This window comes from Manacus vitellinus, unplaced genomic scaffold (assembly GCF_001715985.3).
Source record: "Manacus vitellinus isolate BGI_N305 unplaced genomic scaffold, ASM171598v3 scaffold_78_pilon, whole genome shotgun sequence".
NCBI lineage: Eukaryota > Metazoa > Chordata > Aves > Passeriformes > Pipridae > Manacus > Manacus vitellinus.
Genome location: NW_021940807.1, coordinates 1165382 through 1191589, shown reverse-complemented (window position 1 = coordinate 1191589; position 26208 = coordinate 1165382). Strand labels below are relative to the sequence as shown.

Genomic DNA, 26208 nt, shown 5'->3' with positions numbered 1-26208 from the left:
AAGCCAAAGACTGTCTTTCCAGAAAAATTGCCCTTCCTAAAGGATTTCCCCCTCCTTTAACTTCCCTCTTCCATCCCGACCAACAAAAAGGATGGAGCTGCTGTTTGGGATTTGTGTGTCCCTGTTCAACACCCCCCTGGTGCTGATGTGCCTCCAGCATTTCCCCCCCGGATCCCACATTTTCCTGCCTCTCTCCCGTGTTGGGATAGAGGAGCAGAGAGGTTTTACCCCTCACTGCACCTTCTCCACACCAGGGACTCTGATTTGGGGCATCCTGGTAGGATGAGAAGGCAAAACGAGAGGCTTCAGGAATTTGGGAGGGCAGGAAACCAGAATGAGGGGAATTCTCGGCTCTGGAGGGAATTTGATGTGTAAACATAACTTTAAAAGTTGGAACAGGACCTTCAGCCAGTCAGGGATCTCCTGTGCAGCCACAAAGCTGGGGAAGGACTTGAGTTGTAGGTGATGGAACAATTCCAGAGGGAGCCACGGAGATGCTCCAAAGGCTGGAGAACCTCTGCTCTGGAGCCAGGCTGGGAGAGCTGGGGGGGTTCCCCTGGAGAAGAGAAGGCTCCAGGGAGAGCTGAGAGCCCTGGCAGGGCCGAAGGGCTCCAGGAGAGCAAGGGACTGGGGACAAGGAGGGAGGGACAGGACACAGGGAATGGCTTCCCACTGCCAGAGGGCAGGGATAGATGGGATGTTGGGAAGGAATTCCTGGCTGGAAGGGTGGGGAGGTCCTGGCACAGCTGTGGCTGCCCCTGGATCCCTGGAAGTGTCCAAGGCCAGGCTGGAGCAACCTGGGATGATGGAAGGTGTCCCTGCCCATGGCAGGGGGTGGCACTGGATGATCCTAAAGGTCCCTTCCACTCCAAACCATTCCAGGATTCCATGAGCAGATTAAAGTCTCCACTGGCTGAGATGATATCAGATTAAATCTCAAATATTAGCTATTTGGGGCACTAAAATCAGGATTTTTTCCCCTTCCCCAAGGGCTCACTGAGGTGTCTCTGGGGAAGCTTCAGGAAAGGAGAGTTGTGCTTCTACTCACCAAAGGAAACCCAATGGATCCAAAGAGGAGGTGGATTTTTCCATCCTCAGCCCAAAGCCTGGATGGCTCCACTGATTTTAGTGGCTTGTTTGTGCCAAGGAATGTTCCTGAGCACTCAACTCCAACTAAATCCCAGTAAACTATCTGAACAACCCATGGCACAGCTTTTGTCTTGGGCAGCTCTCACCTTCCCAAGACATTCCTGGGCAACCTTTGGGAATTTGTTGGTCCTGCCTCCAGGGAATTCAGGCTTTTGTACAACACAGAAAGCAATGGACCTTCTCAGAATATGATCCCATAATTTAATGGGATTTAATAATTTAATTTAATTTCTGGCTGTTCTCTTGCTCTGATTAAATCAGGAATTGGTGTGACTGGAAGTGGGATGAGGAAAATCTCCCCTTTGCTCCTTCATTCCTGCCAAACCTTTCTGCTCCCTGCAGGTCCTAAAGCCAAATGAGCCCTGCAAAGCTCAATAAACCAGGTTAAAATGCACTTTTCCAACGGGAAAGATCCAAAGGAAGGGAGGGATCCTTAACAACAAAACTGTTCAGGATGAATTGCTGGGAGATGGTGGAGGACTGGAAAACTGAGGGGGAAGACAAAGGGAAAAGGGATTGAGTGCTCCTGATTTCCTCCAGGAACCAGGAGGGGCAGATGAAATCAGGGTGTGGCACATCCTGCACTTGAACAAGCTTTGGAACTCCTTGTCCCACAAATCCTTGGATACCACTGTGATTCCAAAGGCAGGTTTGTATCCAGCTCTTTAACACCTCTGGGCATGAATTATTGGAAAACAAGGAATTATTTGGGAGAAGAGCAAAGTTTCATTCCTCCTGTTGTTTCATTCCTCCTTCCAGGAACCTGAAAGGAGGGATCTTGGACAAGGAGGGACTTTGGGCTGGCCCAGTGTGGCCATTCCATGGTCAGACATGGATTTGGGGAAAGAAACCTGGTAAATGAAATTCCCTCTTCTTTCCACCCCACCAGACACGGAGCTTCTCACTCAGCCACCCCAAGTGCTCCCTACTCCTCTCCAAGGCTGGAGAGGGACTTTGGAACTCCTTGTCCCAAAAATCCTTGGATACCAGTGGGATTCCAAAGGCAGATTTGTCTCCAGCTCTTAAGCACCTCTGGACATGAATTATTGGAAACCAAAACATGACCATTTGGGGCAATTTTACCATTTATCATTTGGTTGTTGTTCTTCCTCCTTGGCTCTGTAATCCAGGATGTCATGGGATGATATCCCAGAGGATCCTGCTCACTTCCCATTTTCCCATTCACCCAAAGTCCTTGATTTTTCCATGTGCAGAAGGGACAGGATGTATCTTATCCTGCTCAGACCTCAGCAGGGTCTGGGCAGAACTGGGACCTTCCATATTTGCTGTTTTCCCAATCCAGATGGATTTCCCTTGAGGGAAAAGGCCCCTCTTCCCTCAGCTCCCCATGGAGCCATCCAGCCTTCCAAGAGAGGTTGTTTTATTTGGAAAACATGACCACTTGTGGCAAACACTATTTACCATTTACCATTTGCTTGTTGTTCTTCCTCCTTGGCTTCATAATCCAGGTTTAATAAAGTCTAGTAAAAAGGGTAAATATAGCAACTCCCCTTTGGAATTCCTTCCTTCCCTTTTCTTTCTTAATTGATTATTCCTCAGAGGTAAAACTCTTCAAAACATCAGCAGTAATTAGATTAAGCAGTGGGGGGGAGCTGTTAATTATTTTTTTTTGGAGGGCTATAAACCAGAAACGAAACAAAACTCACTTTATATTTCCAGACAAGTGTGTGTGTGTTTATATATTTCTCCAAGACTTGGCATTTTTGCCCTTTTTTTTTTTTTTTTTAACTTCTTTCAAAGCACTACAAGCAATAACCCTGGGCAGGAGAGAACCCTTTCTGTTTATCCTTGTTTTCCTTCCAATAAGGAATAAGCTGGAAGGGCATTATTTTAACAGGCTCTTGTAATCCTTTAACGGGGCTTGTTGAAAATAAGACCCAGCACTGCCAGACACCAGCAGCAAAAAAAGCTGCTTAGTGCCAAACTCCTTTGGCACTGCACAAGCTGGGAATTGGCTCTGTTTTCCCTCTGTTTTGTGTTTGAAAATGCACCTTCCCGGCTCCCAAAGAGGGGCAGAGTTCAGACAACACCCAAAAACGTGGCCCCTGCTCTCAAAGAGTGAGCAGGAGAGCAGTCTGTGGGTCTCTCTGCCTAATGTGATCCCTCCAGGATGGGCTGAGCCTGGAGGGGTTGGAAGATCTCAGGAATTATTATGTGAAATCAGTGATGTGGATCCCACATCCCGGGGGAAAAAGCCAGAGGTGCCCACGTTGCTCCCCGTGGAGAAACGTTTGGAAGCACCAAGCCTAAAAGCTCCAGAAGGAAAGTAAAATGAAATCAAACCTGTTATTAAACAAGACCTTGGGAGGTTTTAAGGAAATCTTGGTACAGCTTTGCTGGAGAGAGATGAGGATCTGAAGGAAGGGAAGCTGGAAGGTCCAGGGGGGGATTCTGTCCCTCTGCCCCCAAAGGTGAGACCCCCCTGTAGGGCTGACTCCAGCATGGGAAGGACATGGAGCTGCTGGAGAGACTCCAGAGGCCTCATCCAGTCCCAGAGGATGAGAGGGATGGAGCAGCTCTGCTGGGAGGAAAGGCTGGGAGAGCTGGGATTGTTCAGCCTGGAGAGGAGAAGCTTTGGGGGGAACTGATTGTGGCCTTCCAGGACCTGGAGGAGCCACAGGAAAGATGGAGAGGGACTGTTTACAAGGGATGGAGGGACAGGACACAGGGAATGGCTTCTCACTGAAAGGGAGGAGGGTTAGGTGGGATATTGGGAAGGAATTCCTGGCTGGGAGGGTGGGGAGGCCCTGGCCCAGGTTGCCCAGAGAAGCTGTGGCTGCCCCTGGATCCCTGGAAGTGTCCAAGGCCAGGTTGGAGCAACCTGGGCTAGTGGAAGGTGTCCCTGTCCATGGAACTGGATGATCTTTCAGGTCCCTCCCAACCCAAACCATCCCAGAATTCCATGATTCTCCCATTCCAGGGTCTGGCTTTGCCCAGGCTGCCTCATCTCCCACATCCCCCTGCCCGGCTGCCCAGCAGAGCTCACGGTGCCCAAACTCTGCTGCTTTCCCTCCTCCACTAAACTCCCTGTTTCTCTTCCAGGTTTTCCCAACCAAGTTGGCTGCAGTGGGAGATGATCCTGGGCAGGTTGTGTGGAGAGGAGGAGGCAAATGTTGCTCCTTTCTGGTGTCACACAGGGTGGCACCGACTTGTCGAGTGACGAGAATCCTTCCCTAAAAACGGCCCCTCACAGCCCAAGCAAAGAGATTTTGGGAACCACCACCAGGCCCTGGAAAACCCAGCTGGCCAGGAAAACATGGAAATAAGAACAGCTGGGCTGCAAGACCCAACTCCCACCTGGCATCAGTTCAAGGAGCCTTAAAATTCACCATAAAAAAGCCTTTTGCCCCTTTCCTGGCTCTGCCCAAGGGGTAGAGCACCTGGATCTGGATTCCCAGGAGGATCCATCCCCACAAAGACAATGACCCTGAAAAGCCACATGAAAAGGGTTTTTTTTCCAGGGATTTTAAGCTTTCTACATGTCCTTGCCCTTTTATTGGGGGTGGAATTTCTCTCTGTGGCTGCTGCAGCTTCTCCTGGTCATAACCACCAAATATGTGGCACAAAATAAAAATTCCCAGAAAATAATCTACTGTATCCACTGGGGATTTTCACTCCCAGTTTCCATCTGGGAAATCCTCCTTGGGACAGTGTTTCAGATCCAAAGGGTTTGGATTTGGTCACATCTCAGGGAACAGAAGAGATCCCTCAAGTGCCCAGCTCAGCTCAGCCTGACCCTCTCCAAGGACCTGTGAGGTGTCAGGAATTAAATACAGAAATTAAATATATAATTGGCTAATAACAAAATATATAAATATAAATATATAAATAAATAATTAAATACAGAAATACAAATATCTATTTTATAACTGAAACAGTGATGTATCACAACAGTGGAAACACTGGGAAGGAAGGAATGGCAGCAGGGAGGAAGGAAGAAAAACTCATTTTAAACTCCACTGTTGTTTCTTGCTTTGGAGTCCCTCAAGTAGGAGGTTTCTAATGAAATCAGGGCCAAATTAATCAAATGGTGACCACCCCAGCTGATACTGTTTGGAAATTGGTAGAAGAGACCAAATTAAGCAAAACTATTAAAGGAGGGGGAAGAGATTGCACTGGATTGGGGATTGGGATTCCACAGTGTGGATTTTCCCCTCCTTGGCAGCTCTTGTGGGAAGGAGCTGATTTTATTCCCATGATCATGGATGTTCTTCACCTCCAATCTCCCAAATTGGAGCAAAAAGTCAAACCTTGCCCTTGCCTTGCCCTGGTCATGCCCCTGAGCTCTGCCCTGGGCTGGGGAGCCGAGACCTCCTTCCAACCCCCTAAATCCAAAGGAGAAGCATCCTTGAGGGCAGGATAAAGCCCTCAATTAATCACCTCTCCCAAGGCCCAAGAGAGGACTGTTGAAAAAGCTCTGGCAGAGCTGAGATAAGGTGTCCTGGCTGCTCCCTCCCCTCCCTCTCTGCCCCCGAGCTCATCCGAGCGCTCACATTTTCCATCCACATCCCAGGAGCTGAGCGGGGGGAAAAACCACCAAGGGAAGGAGCTGCACCTGCCCACACCTGGGAAAAACAAACAGGGCCTGGAGATAAGGGAGAGTGGGAGGCCAGAGAGATAAGGGAAAGGATCAAACACTCTTCCCTCCTCTTTTCCTCCTCTCCGGTTCCTGCCGGCAGCGACAGGATCCCAACGTTCCAGCCCGGGCTCCAAGAGCAGGAGACAGGCAGAGGTTTCACGATGGACCTCTCTTGTTCCTGCCAGAAAATCGAGGGTTTCCATGTTTTCCAAAGATATCAGCCCTGACAGAGTGAACTCACATGTTCTTATTCAGTGCTGAGGCTGAAGAATCCCAGGTTTGTCAGGAGATGTCCAGGAGATGCCACGGGAATTCTGAGCACTAAGTGGAAGTGTCCAAGGTTGGATGGGGCTTGGAGCAACCTGGGATAGAGGGAGATGTCCTTGCCCATGGCAGGGGGTGGCACTGGATGGTCTTTAAGGTCCCTTCCAACCCAAACCATTCCATGATTCTGTGACCTTGGGCTCCACTCCCTGTTTTGAGGCTCGGTGTGGTTGCCACCCTCTGGCATCTCCCAGTTTGTCTTTGTTGCCCCTGTGGATGTTGGATTTGCAGAGCCCCACCCCAGGCTGAGACATCTGCTCTGACTTGGGTGGAAATTCCACAAGGGAATCCCCAAATCCCCGTGTCCTGCTGGTTTTGAGGGGTTCACTGCTGGCCCAAAGGCAATTCCCTGTCCCAGCTGGACGGATAAAACCCAAAATGAAGTTCCAGACTCCTCAGGGATCTGCCACAGGAACTGTCCCTGCCCTCTGGAACAACCCACCCTTCACCAGGGATTACAAAAGGAACCTGAAGAGTCCTGAATTCAGGATTTCCTCCTTCCCTAATCCCCCAAACACCCTCTCCAAAGCCTTTCCACCCCCTCTGAGGTGGGAAAAAAACCACTGCTCAGGGTGAGTCAAGCCTGGAAAATGCAACCCAGAAGGGAAGGAAACGAGAGTGTTGTAACCCAGAGAGTCCAAACCCCGCAGTGCCACCCCGTGCCAACCATTCCCTGGATCCTGCTTTTCCACACACAAAATTCAATTTATGATTTGCCAGCTCCGAGCCACGCAAAATTCACAGGGTGAGAAAAAGCTCATTTCCAGTTGGTTTTGGCTCCTCTCTCACAATTTGGGCTCGTTTTGTGCTTTATGACACGATGCCCACGGGTTGTTATCCCAGAGAGCCATTAGGGAAAGGATTCCAAGTGGAGGGGGAGCAGTGGGATGGAGGAGAAAAAAGGTGCTAAAGCTTCTGAAAGGCAGCTTTTTGCACCTTGTCATAAAAACAAACAGCAGAGAGAACCTGAGCTAATAATAATAATAATAATAATAAACCCTCCTGGGGGAAAAAGGGGAATTTTCCCCCCCTTTTTCCTCTGCTTTGGCCACCATTGGGGTTTTTTTTTTCATCTCTTTTTAAAGAGCTGGAAATCATAGGGGAAAAAAAATGCTGTTTGAATTTACAGAGAAATACCTGGGGGTAAATTATTAAATAAAGGGGGAAAAGGAGAAAAAGAAAAAATAAAGAAAGAAAGAAAAAGAAAGAAAAAAAAAGAAAGAAAGAAAAAAGAAAGAAAGGAAAAAAAGAAAGAAGAAAAAAAAGAAAAAAAGAAGGAGGTGGAAGTTGTGTTTGGATTTTGGGCAGGTCAGAGGGATGGGGAGGTAGGACTGGGAACATGGATTTGGGGTTTAGCTGTTCTCTTGTGCAAGGTGCTCTGTGGGCATCACTCAGCTGCCCCAGGAAATCTTGGAATCATGGAATGGCTTGGGTTGGAAGGGACCTTTAGGACCATCCAGTTCCACCCCCTGCCATGGGCAGGGACACCTTCCACTAGCCCAGGTTGCTCCAACCCGGCCTTGGACACTTCCAGGGATCCAGGGGCAGCCACAGCTTCTCTGGGAAATCCATTCCAGTCCCTCCCCACCCTCCCAGCCAGGAATTCCTTCCCAACATCCCATCTATCCCTGCCCTCTGGCAGTGGGAAGCCATTCCCTGTGTCCTGTCCCCCCATCCCTTGTCCCCAGTCCCTCTCCAGCTCTCCTGGAGCCCCTTTAGGCTCTTCCAAAGACCTTTCCTGGACCAGTAATCCCAAAACCAAGGGAGAGATTTTGGCCTCAGCAAGCACTTTGGAAGCTGAACACAAAACATTCCCACTTCCAGAAGGATCCAGTTTTCATGTTTTCTGGCTCTTTGCAACGGGTGGAAAAGTGACCCAAGGGCCAAGAGGCAGAACAAGCTGTGGGTGCCAGTGGAATCTCAATTTTTATTCATTTTTTTTCCTTATTTCCCCTAAAGACATTTTCCTTATTTCCCCACCACTTTCCATGTTGGAGCAAAACTGAGGCAGAAGGGAATTTAGGAGGCTCTGAACATTTCTGGGAATATCAGGGATGGATTTTTATAGGATAAATTTTCATCTTTATAGTTCTGTCCCACATGTCCAAGGAATTCCCAATCCCTTCTCCAAGAGCTGGAGCAGCTCCAATTCCACAATTTCCAGGTATCATCCCTTCCATGAAAATCCACTGGATTATAAACCCCCCCCCCACATGATCCAGGACAATCCAGTCCTGGTTTGCAGGAGCTGAAGAGCTTTTCCAAGCAAAATCTCTTTATTTTTAGCATTTATTTTTATTCATTTTTTTTCCCTTATTTCCCCTAAAGAAAAAGTCCCTCTTTCCATGTTTTTGCAGAACTAAGGGAGAAAGGAATTTAGGAGGCTCTGAACAATTCTGGGAATATCAGGAATGGATTTTTACAGAATAAGAGAAGTTTTAATCTTCATCTTTCAGTCCCAAGAGGCTGTGACATGTCCAAGGAATTCTTAATCCCTTCTCCAATGCCACAATTCCCAGGATTGAGCCCCCACTGTGCTGCCATTCCCCCACTTCATCATCCAATAAATATTCACATGGATAATATTCCCCCAGATATTATTTTCCCTCTTTTTAAATCAAAAATAAGCCCATCCTAATTCCCAGTCCTACAGGAAATGCTCCATTAAATCCCAATATTACAGGAAATGCTCCATGAAATCTTGTTCCAAAAGAGGATTTTTCCTGCCATTTCTCAGCCAAGTGAACACAAGAGACAAAATCAATATTCCAAGATATTTAATGGGCAGGAATTACAGGTGGAACAGGGAATTCAGCCAATGTACAGCTCTGGATTGTGTGGAAGATTCCATGGGTTTGGACACGTTGGAATGACACAACCCACGGGAGACTCAGGGAGATGGAACAGCTGGGGCTGAAACCACAACAATTCAAAATATGGCACAAAAAAAAAGGCAAAATTCAAGGCCAAAATAAGGAATATTTAATTCTGGGAATGCTGATTTGGAAAAATTCAGCTCAGAGGTTCCATCCCAGGCAGCACCAGGGGCAGTTCCCACACTAAATATTCCCCCAGATGGGATTTTTCCCTCTTTCTTAATTAAAAATAAGCCCATCCTAAAATCCCAGTCCTACAGGAAATGCTCCATTAAATCCCAATCCTACAGGAAATGTTCCATTAAATCTCAGTATTACAGGAAATGCTCCATGAAATCTTGTTCCAAAAGTGGATTTTTCCTGCATTTCTCAGCCAAGTGAACACAAGAGACAAAATCAATATTCCAAGATATTTAATGGGCAGGAATTACAGGTGGAACAGGGAATTCAGCCAACGTACAGCTCTGGATTGTGTGGAATATTCCATGGGTTTGGACACGTTGGAATGACACAACCCACGGGAGACTCAGGGAGATGGAACAGCTGGGGCTGAAACCACAACAATTCAAAATATGGCACAAAGAAAAGGCAAAATTCAAGGCCAAAATAAGGAATATTTCATTCTGGGAATGCTGATTTGGAAAAATTCAGCTCAGAGGTTCCATCCCAGGCAGCACCAGGGGCAGTTCCCACACTAAATATTCCCCCAGGTGGGATTTTTCCCTCTTTTCCAATTAAAAATCAGCCCATCCTAAAATCCCAGTCCTACAGGAAATGCTCCAGGAAATCTTGTTCCTAAAGTGGATTTTTCCTGCCATTTCTCAGCCAAGTGAACACAAGAGACAAAATCAATATTCCAAGATATTTAACAGGCAGGAATTACAGCCTATTAATGGAATAATTGAAATTAATTATTATTTTTAAATTAAAATTAATATAAGAAAAACCCACAATAATTCAAAATATGGCACAAAAAAAGGCAAAATTCAAGGCTAAAATAGGGAATATTTAATTTTGGGAATGCTGACTTGGGAAAATTCAGCTCAGAGGTTCCATCCCAGGCAGCACCAGGGGCAGTTCCCACACAAAATACACTTGGAAATCCAGGGAATAATTCCTTGTGTAAACCTTATCTTGGTTTCACAGTCCAACAACAGCGATTTGAGGGGTGGGAAACAACAGGAGAACCCCAAACATGAATTTATTTCACAGTAAATCACTTATTTATAGAGAATAATCACGATTTTCAGCATTAAAGTGCATGCCAGGAACAACCAGGACCGGAAAATTATTGAAGGGATACAAACCAAGGGAGAGGAAAAGATGGAAAACCACCCCCTCTCCGGGATTTCCTGGATTTCTCTTTCCAATTGAGGTGGAAAAAAAATGGAAAATCAAAGCTTGAAGTTATAAATATTGCACTGGAAGTGTTGGATTTCAAGCAACACCAGAAAAATTGAATTTAACAAAATAAAAACGCTTAAAAAAGGGACATATTGCACCAAATATTTTGAATTAAATAAGTGGTAAAGGGGAGAAATCAACTGGGAATCGATGAAGTGGGAGTTTTCTATGGATTACCTGGAATCTTTCCTATATATATCAACAATCAAGGAGAGGGAAAGGCCTCTCCTGTCCTATATTCCCAACTGGAAATTCCAAAGGACACTACTTGCCATTAGTCCCTTTTTTATTGGAGAAAAAGAAGTTGAAATAAGAAGAACTCCTGAAATGTTTTGTCAGCACTTAGTGCTAATAAATAAATAAGGAAGCCAAAAAATGATGTACCAGGACCATCAAATCTTCCCCCAAAGTCTTCAAGGTTCTCATAAATTCATTTCTGGGTGAATTAAAAGCAGAATTAAAAGCATTTGCTGAGGGAACACGAGGTTTTTATCCCCATCATTTGCTCACCTGAGCATTAAGTCACCCCCCCAAAAAAGCCTCAGTTGGGTATTTGGGCTTTAATTCAGATATTAAGTGTTTTAAAGGACCTTGGGAGGGAATTAATTGGTTGTAATAATCGAAATTATTGTCCCAAGCAGCTCCTTTCACTAAAAAATAACCCCCCCCAAAAAAAACCCCTCAGAAGCAGCAACATAAAAAAGCAACATCCAAGTCGGGTCAGGGTCAGTCACATCCCTTCCTATTTACACGGGTTCTGTAGGGAAGGAGCCACTCCCAGGGTTAAAAGTTTTCCCCTTTTTCATCCTAAAACACCTGGAAATACTTCCTAAACCCTCAGGAATTCCAAACCCTCAGGAAAACCAAACCTTCAGGAAGTCCACACCAGCAGCACAGAAATCCAAGGTGTTCCCAAACACCTCCCAGGCAATCAGTGTCAGTGCAGGAACAGTGTGGATGAATCCAGCCCCCTGCTCCTCCTCTTCTTCCCATTCCCATTCCCATTCCCATTCCCAGGGCTCCAGGGTTACAAATACCCCCCCCCAAAAAAACCCCTCAGAAGCAGCAACATAAAAAAGCAACATCCAAGTTGGGTCAGGGTCAGTCACATCCCTTCCTATTTACACGGGTTCTGTAGGGAAGGATTCACTCCCAGGGTTAAAGGTCTTCCCCTTTTTCATCCTAAAACACCTGGAAACACTTCCCAAACCCTCAGGAATTCCTAGCCCTCAGGAAAACCAAACCCTCAGGAAAACCAAACCCTCAGGAAGTCCACACCAGCAGCACAGAATTCCAGGGACACCAAGGTGTTCCCAAACACCTCCCAGGCAATCAAAGTGTCCCTGCAGGAACAGTGTGGATGAATCCAGCTCCTTGCTCCTCCTCTTCTTCCCATTCCCATTCCCATTCCCATTCCCATTCCCAGGGCTCCAGGGCTACAAATACCCCCCTAAAAAAAAAACCCCTCAGAAGCAGCAACATAAAAAAGCAACATCCAAGTTGGGTCAGGGTCGGTCACATCCCTTCCTATTTACACGGGTTCTGTAGGGAAGGATTCACTCCCAGGGTTAAAAGTTTTCCCCTTTTTCATCCTAAAATACCTGGAAATACTTCCTAAACCCTCAGGAATTCCTAGCCCTCAGGAAAATCAAACCTTCAGGAACTCCCCACCTTCAGGAACTCCACAGCAGCAGCACAGAATTCCAGGGACACCAAGGTGTTCCCAAACATCTCCCAGGCAATCAAAGTGTCCCTGCAGGAACAGTGTGGATGAATCCAGCTCCCTGCTCCTCCTATTCTTCCCATTCCCATTCCCATGGCTCCAGGGCTACAAATACCCCCCCAAAAAAACCCTTGGAAGCAGCAACATAAAAAAGCAACATCCAAGTCAGGTCAGGGTCAGTCACATCCCTTCCTATTTACACGGGTTCTGTAGGGAAGGATTCACTCCCAGGGTTAAAAGTTTTCCCCTTTTTCATCCTAAAACACCTGGAAATACTTCCTAAACCCTCAGGAATTCCAAACCCTCAGGAAAACCAAACCTTCAGGAAGTCCACACCAGCAGCACAGAAATCCAAGGTGTTCCCAAACACCTCCCAGGCAATCAGTGTCCATGCAGGAACAGTGTGGATGAATCCAGCCCCCTGCTCCTCCTCTTCTTCCCATTCCCATTCCCATTCCCAGGGCTCCAGGGTTACAAATACCCCCCCCCAAAAAAACCCTTGGAAGCAGCAACATAAAAAAGCAACATCCAAGTCGGGTCAGGGTCGGTCACATCCCTTCCTATTTACACGGGTTCTGTAGGGAAGGATTCACTCCCAGGGTTAAAAGTTTTCCCCTTTTTCATCCTAAAACACCTGGAAACACTTCCTAAACCCTCAGGAATTCCAAGCCCTCAGGAAAACCAAACCTTCAGGAAAACCAAACCTTCAGGAACTCCACAGCAGCAGCACAGAATTCCAGGGACACCAAGGTGTTCCCAAACATCTCCCAGGCAATCAAAGTGTCCCTGCAGGAACAGTGTGGATGAATCCAGCTCCCTGCTCCTCCTATTCTTCCCATTCCCATTCCCATTCCCATGGCTCCAGGGCTACAAATACCCCCCTAAAAAAAAACCCCTCAGAAGTAGCAACATAAAAAAGCAACATCCAAGTCGGGTCAGGGTCGGTCACATCCCTTCCTATTTACACCTAGGGAAGGAGCCACTCCAAGGGTTAAAAGTTTTCCCCTTTTTCATCCTAAAACACCTGGAAACACTTCCCAAACCCTCAGAAAAAACCAAGCCCTCAGGAAAACCAAACCCTCAGGAAAACCAAACCTTCAGGAAAACCAAACCTCCAGGAACTCCACACCTTCAGGAAGCCCACACCAGCAGCACAGAATTCCAAGGTGTTCCCAAACACCTCCCAGGCAACCAAAGTGTCCATGCAGGAACAGTGTGGATGAATCCAGCTCCCTGCTCCTCCTCTTCTTCCCATTCCTATTCCCATTCCCATGGCTCCAGGGCTACAAATATCCCCCCCCCCCCAAAAAAAAACCCCTCAGAAGCAGCAACATAAAAAAGCAACATCCAAGTCAGGTCAGGGTCAGTCACATCCCTTCCTATTTACACGGGTTCTGTAGGGAAGGATTCACTCCCAGGGTTAAAAGTTTTCCCTTTTTTTCATCCTAAACCACCTGGAAACACTTCCCAAACCCTCAGGAATTCCAAGCTCTCAGGAAAACCAAACCTTCAGGAAAACCAAACCTTCAGGAACTCCCAACTTTCAGGAAGTCCACACCAGCAGCACAGAATTCCAAGGTGTTCCCAAACACCTCCCAGGCAACCAAAGTGTCCCTGCAGGAACAGTGTGGATGAATCCAGCTCCCTGCTCCTCCTCTTCTTCCCATTCCCATTCCCATTCCCAGGGCTACGTGAGCCTCTTCATCCTGCGGTTCTGCTTGTCGATGGTCAGCGTGGCCCTGTCCACGGAGCTGCTGATGGAATCCAGGGCCTCATCCTGCCTTTCCAGCTCTGCTTCCGTCTCCAGGGCGAGGCCCTTCAGCTTCTTCAGGATCTGCCAGAAGGAAAGACTCAGAGTTTTCAGTGGGATCTCTGGGATAAGGCACGGAGCTGTGGGAATGAGGCACTTGGGGGCTTTAAATCATCATGGAATGGGTTGGAAGGGACCTGAAGGATCATCCAGTTCCAACCCCTTCAGGGCTTTAAATTATCATGGCTGGAAGGGACTTGAAGGATCATCTCATTCCAACCCCTTCAGGGCTTTAAATCATCATGGAATGGGTTGGAAGGGGCCTTAGGGATCATCTCATTCCAACCTCTTGAGGGTTTTAAATTATCATGGCTGGAAGGGACTTGAAGGATCATCTAATTTCAACCCATTCAGGTTTTTAAATCATCATGGAATGGGTAGGGTTGGAAGGGACCTTAAGGATCATCCAGTTCTAACCCCTTCAGGGCTTTAAATTATCATGGCTGGAAGGGACTTGAAGGATCATCTCATTCCAACCCCTTCAGGGCTTTAAATCATCATGGAATGGGTTGGGTTGGGAGGGACCTTAAGGATCATCTCATTCCAACCCTTTTAGGACTTTAAATCATCATGGAATAGTTTGGAAGGGGCCTTAAGGATCATCTCATTCCAACCCCTTGAGGGCTTTAAATTATTATGGTTGGAAGGGACTTGAAGGATCATCTAATTTCAATCCATTCAGGGTTTTAAATCATCATGGAATGGGCTGGGTTGGAAGGGACATTAAGGATCATCCAGTTCCAACCCTGTCAGGTTGGGTTGGAAGAGACCTGAAGGATCATCTAATTTCAACCCCTTCAGGGCTTTAAATCATCATGGAATGGGTTGGGTTGGAAGGGACCTTAAGGATCACCTCATTCCAACCCTTTTAGGGCTTTAAATCATCATGGAATAAGTTGGAAGGGGCCTTAAGGATCATCTCATTCCAACTTCTTCAGGGCTTTAAATCATCACAGAATGGGTTGGGTTGGAAGGGACCTTAAGGACCATCCAGTTCCAATCCCTTCAGGGTTTGAATCACCATGGAATGGGTTGGATTGGAAGAGATCTTAGGGAACATCCAGTTCCAATCCCTTCAGAGCTTTAAATCATCATGGAATGGGCTGGGTTGGAAGGGACTTTAAGGATCATCTCATTCCAGCCCCTTCAGGGCTTTAAATCATCATGGAATGGGTTGGAAGGGACCTGAAGGACCATCCAGTTCCAACCCCTTCAGGGCTTTAAATTATCATGGAATGGGTTGGAAGGGGCCTTAAGGATCATCTCATTCCAACCCCTTCAGGGCTTTAAATCATCATGGAATGGGTTGGAAGGGGCCTTAGGGATCATCTCATTCCAACCTCTTGAGGGTTTTAAATTATCATGGCTGGAAGGGACTTGAAGGATCATCTCATTCCAACCCCTTCAGGGCTTTAAATCATCATGGAATGGGTTGGGTTGGAAGGGACCTTAAGGATCATCTCATTCTAAACCCGTCAGGTTGGGTTGGAAGGGACCTGAAGGATCATCTCATTCCAACTCCTTCAGGGTTTAAGTCATCATAGAATGGGTTGGAAGGGACCTTAAGGACCATCCAGTTCCAACCCCTTCAGGGCTTTAAATAGTCATGGAATGGGTTGGGTTGGAAGGGACCTTAAGGATCATCCAGTTCCACCCCCTGCCATGGGCAGGGACACCTTTCACTTTCCCAAGTTGCTCCAGCCTGGCCTTGGACACTTCCAGGGATCCAGGGGCAGCCACAGCTTCCCTGGGAAATCCAGTCCAGTCCCTCCCCACCCTCCCAACCAGGAATTCCTTCCCAATATCCCATCTAACCCTCCTCCCTTTCAGTGAGAAGCCATTCCCTGTGTCCTGTCCCTCCATGCCTTGTCCCCAGTCCCTCTCCAGCTCTCCTGGAGCCCCTTCAGGCCCTGCAAGGGGCTCTCAGCTCTCCCTGGAGCCTTCTCTTCTCCAGGGGAACCCCCCCAGCTCTCCCAGCCTGGCTCCAGAGCAGAGGGGCTCCAGCCCTTGGAGCATCTCCAGGGCCCCTCTGGAGCTGCTCCAGGAGCTCCACATCCTTCCTGTGCTGGAAGCCCCAGAGCTGGACACAGAACTCCAGGTGGGGTCAATGCCCAAGTGACCAAATCATTGATAAACTGAATTAAAATGAATTAAACAACGAACTAAAGAGCGAACTCACAATTGAAATCTTGGGGCTATTTGGGGCAGAGGGGAAATGAGAGGTAAAAATCAGTGTAAACATCCTTTTTTCCTGGCTGTTATTCCCTCCCTGATGGATGTGCACCCCAGAGCAGGAGGTTTTCCCCAGGATGTGCCTGTTGGAGTAAAGCCAGAGGGGATCCAGTGGCTGAAGGGGCACAAAGATCAGGCAGGGAGCAGGTCAAAGGACAGAAAATGTTGTATTTAACGTTGTTTTTCTACAATTCACCAAAAAAAAAGTGTCAGTGGATGGAGTAGAAGGAAAAAAGTGACACCTGAGCAACCAAACCTTGAGCCAGAGCTCAAGGGGTGTTTGGAAAACACCCTCAGGGATTGTTGGGGTGTCCAGGAGTTGGACTGGATGATCCCTGTGGGTCTGTCCCAACCCAGGATATTCCATGATTAATTTTCCCACGACCAAGTCCGAGGGCAGATCCAAACACCACCTGAAAAATCCGCCCAAATTCCTTTCCCTGGATCCTTTTAGCAGCAGCCCAAGAAGACAAGAGTTCCATCCTGAACATTCCAGGACTTCAGTGTCCAACAAAACAACCCTTGAGGTAAAACAGGAAAAAAACCCCTACACTTCATACATATTTATATTTATTTTTGCCATCACTGGTAAAGTTTCTGTTGGAATCTGTAGAATCAGCTCCCAGAAAGCTGCTGGGAAACATCAGCAGCCCCTTTATCCACGTGAATTCCATCATTTGCTGCTCCTGGTCTGGGAAAAGCAGGAATATCCCATCTAGCTGGAACGGGAAGGGAATTTGACACAGCCTGAAGCTGGATGGCAGCCACAGGAGTGGGATTTATCTTGTAAAGTATCTCCCAGCTCTTTCCATAAATCCCAGAAATTTGAATAACCCGAGTCAGGCTTTGGCTGCCAAAGCAAAAAAACACAAAATAAACTCCGGATCAAACTTAATCCACCTTTCTCTGTTCTTCCCAAAACTACAAGTGAGGAAACTCCTGTTCCTGTCCCAAAAATGAAACACTCCTCCAGGTTCCTTCCCCTGGGACAGGAAAGCAGGGAATTTCCCTCCCTCATTTCCCCAAACTGGAGGGGGGAGATTTTTTTTTTCTCCTGTATTTTTAGCCACTCAAGTCACTCCCAAGCAATTCCCTCTCCTGCTGCACCTGGAATGGGCAGGGACAGGAGGGAGCAGGAAGATTTTAAATCCCAACTAGAGGACATTTCTCTTGTCATTTTTCCTCGGATTGACGGAGAATTCTGATTTTATTCACTTATTTTCAAGGGAATAAACACTCGTGGTACCACTGGAAAAAAACCAGACTCCAGCAGCTCCACAGGCTTAATTCCCACCTTTTATTTTGGTCCCAATCCTTCCAGTTACACAGAAGGAAATACAAAGTATTTCCTCAGTTCTCCCCCCTCCCAAAAAAACAGCTCCAGGGCCTGGTTTTCCATGTGTTAAGCTCAGGTGTCTGTGATCCCCACAGGCCATGGCACGAGGCCATCCCATGAGGAAATTTGGTCTTTAGCCCTTGGAATGAGCAGTTCCTCCACCAAACAAGTTTTCTGTGAGCTCACAGTTGTGATTTCCTGAGTTGAAGGCACGTAAAGGGTAAATAAACACTCCAGAGGCTCTGGAAGGAGGAAAAGGCTGGAATGGGACCATCCAGACCCTCTCCAAGCACAGGGCCAAGATTGTCACATCTCCTCCCATTCCCGGGGACATTTTGTCAATCCCAGACAGACAACCCTCAAATTTCTTAGGATTCTTCCTCCATCTCCATAGCCAGGTTCAGGGAATATCCTCACACTGCCACAAACTCCATGTTTTAATATAAATGTCCCCTCAGGAATTCCTGCTGAGGTCCAAAGGACTGGAATGGGACCACTGTCACATCCCCTCCCACTCCTGGGGCCATTTTGTCAATCCCAGCCAGACACACCACTGGAATTTTGTAGGATTCTGCCTCCAGAACCCAGTTCAGGAACACTCACACTGCCACAAAATGTGTTTTTTAACATAAGTGTCCCCTCAGGAATTCCTGCTGAGGTCCAAAGGACTGGAATGGGACCATCCAGACCCTCTCCAAGCACAGGGCCAAGATTGTCACATCCCTTCCCATTCCCGGGGACATTTTGTCAATCCCAGCCACACAACACTGGAATATTATAGGATTTTTCTTCCATCTCTGGAATTTTGTAGGATTCTTCCTCCATCTCCATAGTCAGGTTCAGGGAATATCCTCACACTGCCACAAACTCCATGTTTTAACATAAATGTCCCCTCAGGAACTTCTGGTGAGGTCCAAAGGACTGGAATGGGATCACCCAGACCCTCCCACTCCCAGGGCCATTTTGTCAATCCAGGCAGACACCACTGGAATTTTGTAGGATTCTGTCTCCAGAACCCAGTTCAGGAACACTCAGACTGCCACAAAATGTGCTTTTTAACATAAATGTCCCCTCAGGAATTTCTGGTGAGGTCCAAAGGATGGGAATGGGACCATCCAGACCCTCCAAGCACAGCCCCAGGGCCAAGATTGTCACATCCCCTCCCATTCCCAGGGACATTTTGTCAATCCCAGCCACACAACACTGGAATTTTGCAGGATTTTTCCTCCATCTCTGGAATTTTGTAGGATTCTTCCTCCATCTCCATAACCAGGTTCAGGGAATATCCTCACACTGCCACAAACTCCATGTTTTAATATAAATGTCCCCTCAGGAATTCCTGCTGAGGTCCAAAGGACTGGAATGGGACCATCCAGACCCTTCAAGCACAGCCCCAGGGCCAAGATTGTCACATCTCCTCCCATTCCCGGGGACATTTTGTCAATCCCAGCCAGACAACACTGGAATTTTGTAGGATTTTTCCTCCACCTCTGGAATTTTGTAGGATTCTTCCTCCATCTCCATAGCCAGGTTCAGGGAGTATCCTCACACTGCCACAAACTCCATGTTTTAATATAAATGTCCCCTCAGGAATTCCTGCTGAGGTCCAAAGGACTGGAATGGGATCATCCAGACCCTCCACTCCCAGGGCCATTTTGTCAATCCAGGCAGACACCACTGGAATTTTGTAGGATTCTGTCTCCAGAACCCAGTTCAGGAACAATCACACTGCCACAAAATGTGTTTTTTAACATAAATGACCCCTCAGGAATTCCTGCTGAGGTCCAAAGGACTGGAATGGGACCATTGTCACATCCCCTCCCACTCCTGGGGCCATTTTGTCAATCCCAGCCAGACACCACTGGAATTTTATAGGATTCTTCCTCCACCTCCATAACCCAGTTCAGAAACAGCCTCAAATTGCCACAAAATTTGTTTTTTAACATAAATGACCCCTCAGGAATTCCTGGTGAGGTCCTTTCCTTGAGCACCCAAATCACAGTGAGGGAAGGAATTCCAGCTCTGAGGGAAGGAATTGAGCATCCCCCAACAATTCCTGTTGGAAAACACCTGCTGTTATCCCTGGAGGAAAGAGAAAGAGCAACAGCTCTTTGTTCACCACAAATTCCTCTTCTCCAGCTTTGGAAGTTCTCCTGACTCACCCAGATCACAAATGAGGGAGAGGGAGCAAAATCCTCCTCTGTTTGGTGAAAAATAAGTGTTTTCACCACAAGGAATAAAAGATCCCAATCCTCAGGAGAGGGAATTGCTCAGGAAAACACTAATTACAAACACAAAGCCCTCAAATATCTTTAATTAATGGATAAAAGGTGATGGCACAAGGATGTCTGTCTTCAATGCTTGTTTTTCCCTCTTTACTCTCTGAATTCTTTGTAAATGTGATGATCCATCATCCTGCTCCTTCCCAAACATTCAATGTCTTGCTCAGGTGTCATTTCCTTGATGCTTCCAGGGGTTCCAAACCCAAAAGGTTCTATATGGACTTTATGGAGCCCCGTGTGAATCCCAAACTTCCACACTTCCTGGGAAGGAATTCCCCCTTCGACCCCATTTTCCTTCACTTCCACATCTATCACAGCTTATACCTGGAAATTATGAATTATAATTATTAATTATGATGATTAAAGACCCTCAGGGAAGAGGGTATTTTTACCACAGGCTGGATTAAGCTTTAAAATATTCCCATGGAAATTTATGAAGGATTCTTTTGTTAAGGCAATGACTTTGTGATGAGGAAAACGTGTGTTTTTAAGGAGAAACAGGGAGGGAAATTTATCTCAAATCTGGCAAATTTATCTCAACTTTACCTGTCTCAGCTCTTTTGCCTCTTCCTGGGAGACCTTCTCGTGCTGCTGCAGCTGAACCTGCTCATTGTCCATCCCTTCCCTGCTTCCTGCTGGAGATCCAGGCTGCACCACCCCTCCCAGGAGTCCTGTGGCTGCAAGAGAAATTCCCACGTTAAGACTGACAATTCCCAGTTGGATGTTGGGAAAAATTCTTCCCTGTGAGGGTGGGGAGGGACTGGAATGGATTTCCCAGAGAAGCTGTGGCTGCTCCATCCTTGGAAGTGTCCAAGGCCAGGTTGGAGCAACCTGGGCTAGTGGAAGGTGTCCCTGCCCATGGCAGGGGTGGGATGAGATGATCCTTAAGGTCCCTTCCATCCCAAACCATCCTGGGATTCTGTGGAATAACAAGACAAAGCCCAGCTACTCTTCCTGAGGAGAACCATCCTCTGATGTTCATGGATGGGTTGGAGAACTGGTTGCTCAAGTCTCATGTCCCTTGAGTGGGAATTCAAGGAGATGGTGCTCAGTGCAGACCACATTTAGGATTCCAGAGGGACCACTCCACTCTCCAGAAGCTGTGGAGATTTTGGGACTCTCAGTCATTCCTGGGGCTTCTGCTGTTAAAGGAGAAACCCCTCAAAAACTTCCACCCAGAAACAACCCTGCAGGAATTCCAGGGAGCTTTAATGTCCCACCTGGGGCTGGGACAGCTGAGCTCCTCATCTGGGAATAACAAATTATCCCTAAAATAAACAAAGGAGGGAGGGAACTAAACCTTGTTCCTGCTGCTCTTTCAGGGGTTTGCTCCATTTGGCACTGGAACAGAAAGGCCAGCTGTCCCCAAGGGCTGTGGATGGAGACACGAGGAGGTGTCACCACTGGGACATTCTTCCAAGTCAAAGTAGGGATAGATGGGATATTGGGAAGGAATTCCTGGCTAGGAAGGTGGGGAGGAACTGCAATGGATTTCCCAGAGAAGCTGTGGCTGCCCCTGGATCCCTGGAAGTGTCCAAGGCCAGGTTGGAGCACCCTGGGCTAGTGGAAGGTGACCCTGCCCATGGCAGGGGGTGGGATGAGATGATCCTTCAGGTCCCTTCCAACCCAAACCATTCTGGGAATTTTATCTCCAAAGTTTTCCCACCTGGACACCAGGAAGGAAACCATTGTCCCACAGGCACCTGGGAGCACCAAGGCCAAGGACAGCAGGTTGGAATCCATGAGGACACAAAGCCTGGCAGATCCCAGAGCTCTGTGCCAGCTCCAAGTGCTGCCACAGCCCAGCTCTGGATCCCATTCCTTTTCCCTGGAAAAACCAGAAGCACCAAACCCTAAATCCCTCCCAGGGAATTCCTGCAAACTCCTAATCCCTGGAATTACTCCATTATCAGTCCCTGGACTCAGACACTGTCCAGGCTCCTTCACTGGATTGTGCTCCTTGTTTTCCAGAGGGGAAAAAACCAGGCACTGAAAAATGGGAAATCAGTGTCCTGGTGTCCTTCCCAGGAAAAATGGGGAGGGAATGATAGAATTCCTTATGGCAACAAACAGCCAGAGGAGATTCTTTGTGTTTCTTATCAGCTGAGCGTCACCACATGCTAATTAATTAATTAAAATCAATTCATCCATCCATCCATCTCCATTAATCCGAGGACAAAAAGAGCGGGATGAGGAAGGAGAGCTGGAATTTCCCAGCGATTTTTTTAGGGAGATATTGGATAAAAAGTGCAGAAATACTTAAAAAGCAATTTGGTTTCGTTGGTGTTACTTCCAAAAAGCCACCAAAGCTCGGAACAAAGTGCTGGAAACTCCAAAGAATGAGCAAATTTGGGGAGAAACGGGAAAAATTCAGCAGCTTCTAAAGGGATAAAAAAGCCTGTGGATGCCAAAATTCAGCTACAGGACCCAGACAGCCCTAAATTGCTGGGCTCAGAGGCACTTTAGGATTTTAATCCCCTTTTTTTTTAATCCTGGGAAGGTGTTCTCAGCCTTTCCTGAGGGTGGAATTGGCTCAAAACTGAATAAAATCAGATGAACCAAATGCCCTGAGAGTTTAAACACTCCCCTTTGGCCATAAAAAAGAGGAAGAAAAGAAGTGCAAAGCACCTAAAAATCCTTTCAGATAACCTGGGGGTGCAGAAAACCCTCCAGAAATTCCTCTTGCAGGTGGAATTACGCCAAAAATCTTAGGAAAAGGGATTTTTTTTTTGGTATTTATGTGGAATATGCACAACTTTAAACAGAGGCTCCACGTGAGGTTGTGACAGTTTGGGGTAAAAAGGGCAAAATCCTTAATTTTAAGGTGGATGGACCTCCCCTGCCAGGATATTTCTCCTAGAAATCCCTAAATTAATTAATTAATTATCTGAAAAAATACAGCTTTTTCTGTGCACAGGGGCACAAAACAAGGATTTTTTTCCCCCTTCAGTTTTTAGGGAAAAGAAGAAAAAAATGAGGATATCCATGGAAAAAATCCCAGAGGTTCAACTACAGCCCGTGGGTGCCACCTTGTGACAGCAGAAAAACCAGGGATAAATTCCTGGGAAGGGACAAACAAGGGCTTTGGTGGAGCTGGAAAAGTTGGGATTGCCATAAAATCCAGGTTTTTTTAAGCCCATTTCCAAAGGAAACAGGGAAAAAGCAGCAAGGAAGGAGCAAATCCTTCCTTCCCTCAGAGCAGTGGGAAAAACCTGGAGAAGGCTGGAAAAAAACAAGGATTTTATATAACCAGCCTTCAGGCCCTCAGGAATTGGACTCCAACTTGCTGGAATAACTCAAAGCAGGTTGTTTTTCCTCTAAGTTGCTGTTGGATTTGAAGTGCCAGATGCCCAAAAACTTCCTTCCTTCAAAATTAAACCAGGTTTTTCCAAGTTTTTTCCCTTTCAAAATACCCTCCCCTGCTGAATTCCAGGATGTTTGGTGCAAGGAAAGATGTTAATTTATTATTTTATCCTGTTTTCTGCTTGGTTTTTAATAAGCTGGGAATAAATCCAGGCCTCGAGTTGCTCTTTTGTCACTAAAAAATTAGGGGGGAAACAAAGAGGATTTACACAAATAAATTAAATAAATTCCTAAGTGACACCTATGAAACGAATCCAGGGTTGAATTACCAAAAAAAAAACTAAGGAAAAACACTCCTTGGAATTTTAGGAGAATGAAGAGGAGTAAGGAATGTCAAGCTGATTGTTGGGAAAGGTTTTCAGTCTCCATTGTTTCCTTGAAATCTTCAAATCAACAAATCTGAGGCCAAAAATCTCCCAAATTTAAACACTTGGACTCCTCAAATGCCAAAATTTAGGGGTTTTTAGGAAAAAAATTTTTAGGAAGATCAATATGATGTTTATCCCATGATTTATTGAATTCCTGGAATGGATATTTGGGTTAAACTTCCTGTATTTAACTGAAGGACAAGTTTAATGTCATTATAATTCATCTATTCCAGCCAGGAATGACAAAGGAAAAACAGCAATGATGGAGGGTTTGAAGTCACCTGGAGGTTATTCCTTGGATTTTATCATCACCACCGTTGGGACAGGGAGGGGAGGATCTGCCTTGGGAATATTTTGAGGTTGGAAAATCCTTGGAAACCTCTGGAGCCAGAGCTGCTGCTTCCAGAGGGATTCCCTGTCCCACATCTGTGCCTGCCAGATGCAGCTCCCCAAATCCACCTGAGGCCAAATCCTTGGATTTTATCAAGGAAAAATGTCCCATTGGGATAGGGAGGAGAGGATTTGCCTTGGGAAATTTTTTACAGTATTTTAGGATTAGAAAACCCTTGGAAACCTTTGGAGTCAAAGCTGCTGAATTCCAGAGGGATTACCTGTCCCACTTACCTGCCTGCCAGATGCAGGTCCCCAAATCTACCTGAGGAGACTTTCTGGCCACAATTCCTTGGATTTTATCATCACCACTGTTGGCACAGGGAATGGAGGATTTGCCTTGGGAATATTTTGAGGTTGGAAAACCCTTGGAAACCTCTGGAGCAAGAGCTGCTGCTTCCAGAGGGATTCCCTATCCCACATCTGTGCCTGCCAGATGCAGCTCCCCAAATCCACCTGAGGCCAAATCCTTGGATTTTATCATCACCACTGTTAGGACAGGGAGGGAAGGATTTGCCTTGGAAAATTTTTTACACTATTTTAGAATTGGAAAACCCTTGGAAACCTTTGGAGTCAAAGCTGCTGCTTCCAGAGGGATTCCCTGTCCCACTTATCTGCCTCCCAGAGGGAGGTCCCCAAATCCACCTGAGGCCAAATCCTTGGATTTTATCATCACCACTGTTAGGACAGGGAGGAGAGAATTTGCCTTGGAAGTATTTTGGGGTTGGAAAACACTTGGAAACCTTTGGAGTCAAAGCTGCTGAATTCCAGAGGGACTCCCTGTCCCACTTACCCGCCTGCCAGATGGACGTCCCCAAATCCACCTGAGGAGACTTCCTGGCTCCCACAAATCCCAAGGCATCCTCCAGGAACTGCATCTTCTTGCTGAACTGCATCTCCAGGAGGGGAATGACCTCTGGCATCTTGGCTGACAGGAGCCTGTAGGACGTGTCGGGCTTCCCAATAAACCTCTGGCGGACGCTGATCTCGTAGGGAGTGTGCACCCGGATATCATCCACATCCCGGGATTCAAACCTGTGGATCACCTGGGAATTGCAGTCACTGATCTCCAGGCCAGAAGCAAAGAGGGTGAGTTTTCCTGGCTTGGCACTGGAGTCTGTTCTGTGGGTGATAATGACTGGAATTCTCAGGATGACGCCTTCCTGGTTCTTGGGCTCGGAAGCTGCGGCCGCTTCCTTGGGCTTGGATTCCAGAGGTGTTTTCCAGAGTTTGCTGCTGAAGGGCCACCAGGAAGGAGATTCCAGCTCTGTCAACAACCTGGCAGGGAGAAGGGAAAGTTAGAACAGGGAAAACCGGTGGGAAGGTCCTGTAATCCCACCAGCTCAAAGCAAATCCTTAATTCCTTAATCCGGAATCCAGCCCGTTGTTATTTCACTCCTCAAACCTATTCCCAAATTCCCAGGGTCCATCCATTTCCAAACCCAGCTTCTCCTTATGTGCTAAAACTTGCTGGAATCTCACTGCTGGGGCTGGAATCTCACTGCTGGGGCTGGAATCTCACTGCTGGGATGCAAGAAACTGAACTTCCAGCTGGATTTTTCCAGGCTGTTCCTCAGCTCACGCTGCCTTTTCCTCAGTTTTCCACTCCTTTTTCCACTGCCTTTTCCTGCTCCTTTATCCCTCAATCCCACAGTCTGATACCACACCCCAATTCCCAGTTAAAATTCCCACTAAGATTGAGGCTCAAAAGTCCAGCAGAAACTTCCCACCAGTGTCCAGAGTCCACCTCCCCCTCAGGGCTGGAGCAGCTCCCAAGGGAGACATTCCCTTTTCCCAGGGTCCTTTCCCAAAGAAAGGATCAGGAAAGAATCCCTGATTTTTGAGTCTAAGCCTCACCAGGGTTCTTTTCACCCCCCAAAAAAGTGGGAATGAGAGGAAAAATGGTGGGTTTGATATACTTTTTGTAAGGTTTTATTTTCCAGGAAAGAATCCCTGTGTTTCCACGGAAAAATTCCTAAATCCTGCAATTTTTCCATCCTGTTTAATTTGGCCAAGTGGGAGCTGAAGGAGGAAGTTCCAACTGGAACACGCTTTGTTGGCCAACAAAGTTTTCCAAAGGGATCCACTGGAAGGAATTCCTCTCCTAGGAAAAGCCATGTTGGGAATCAAACACTGAATTCATGGATAGCAGAGGAAGAATTCCAGGAATCTCCTCCCAGATGATCCAAACTTCCCTTTCCATTGGGATGATTTATCTGGATAACTCTAATCCTTAATTTTTATCACTTCATCCCATCTCCTTCCCTCTTTTCCCAGGGATTGATATTCCCTGTGGGATTTCCAGGCAGGATTTTCCTGCTGAAAAGCCCAAAAAAAGGCTCCAGCCAATT

General features: G+C 46.9%; 1 protein-coding gene across 2 annotated transcripts in view; it reads right to left on the bottom strand.

The window, feature by feature from the left end:
* Positions 1-10438: 10438 nt before the first annotated feature.
* Positions 10439-26208, bottom strand: part of SNAP47 (synaptosome associated protein 47) — a 27122-nt gene continuing 11352 nt past the window's right edge. Inside the window, exons 3-6 of one of the 2 annotated variants that reach the window (XR_003916320.1) lie at positions 24651-25135; positions 20283-20413; positions 13466-13910; positions 10439-13043 (exon numbers count right to left, since the gene is read on the bottom strand). Coding sequence is in view for 1 of the 2 variants with exons in the window: in XM_029964682.1 (XP_029820542.1) it covers positions 13764-13910; positions 20283-20413; positions 24651-25135 (763 nt within the window). In the remaining variant the exon portion in view is untranslated. The remainder of the gene's footprint in view (positions 13044-13465; positions 13911-20282; positions 20414-24650; positions 25136-26208) is intronic. The other variant, XM_029964682.1, reaches the window with a different exon arrangement.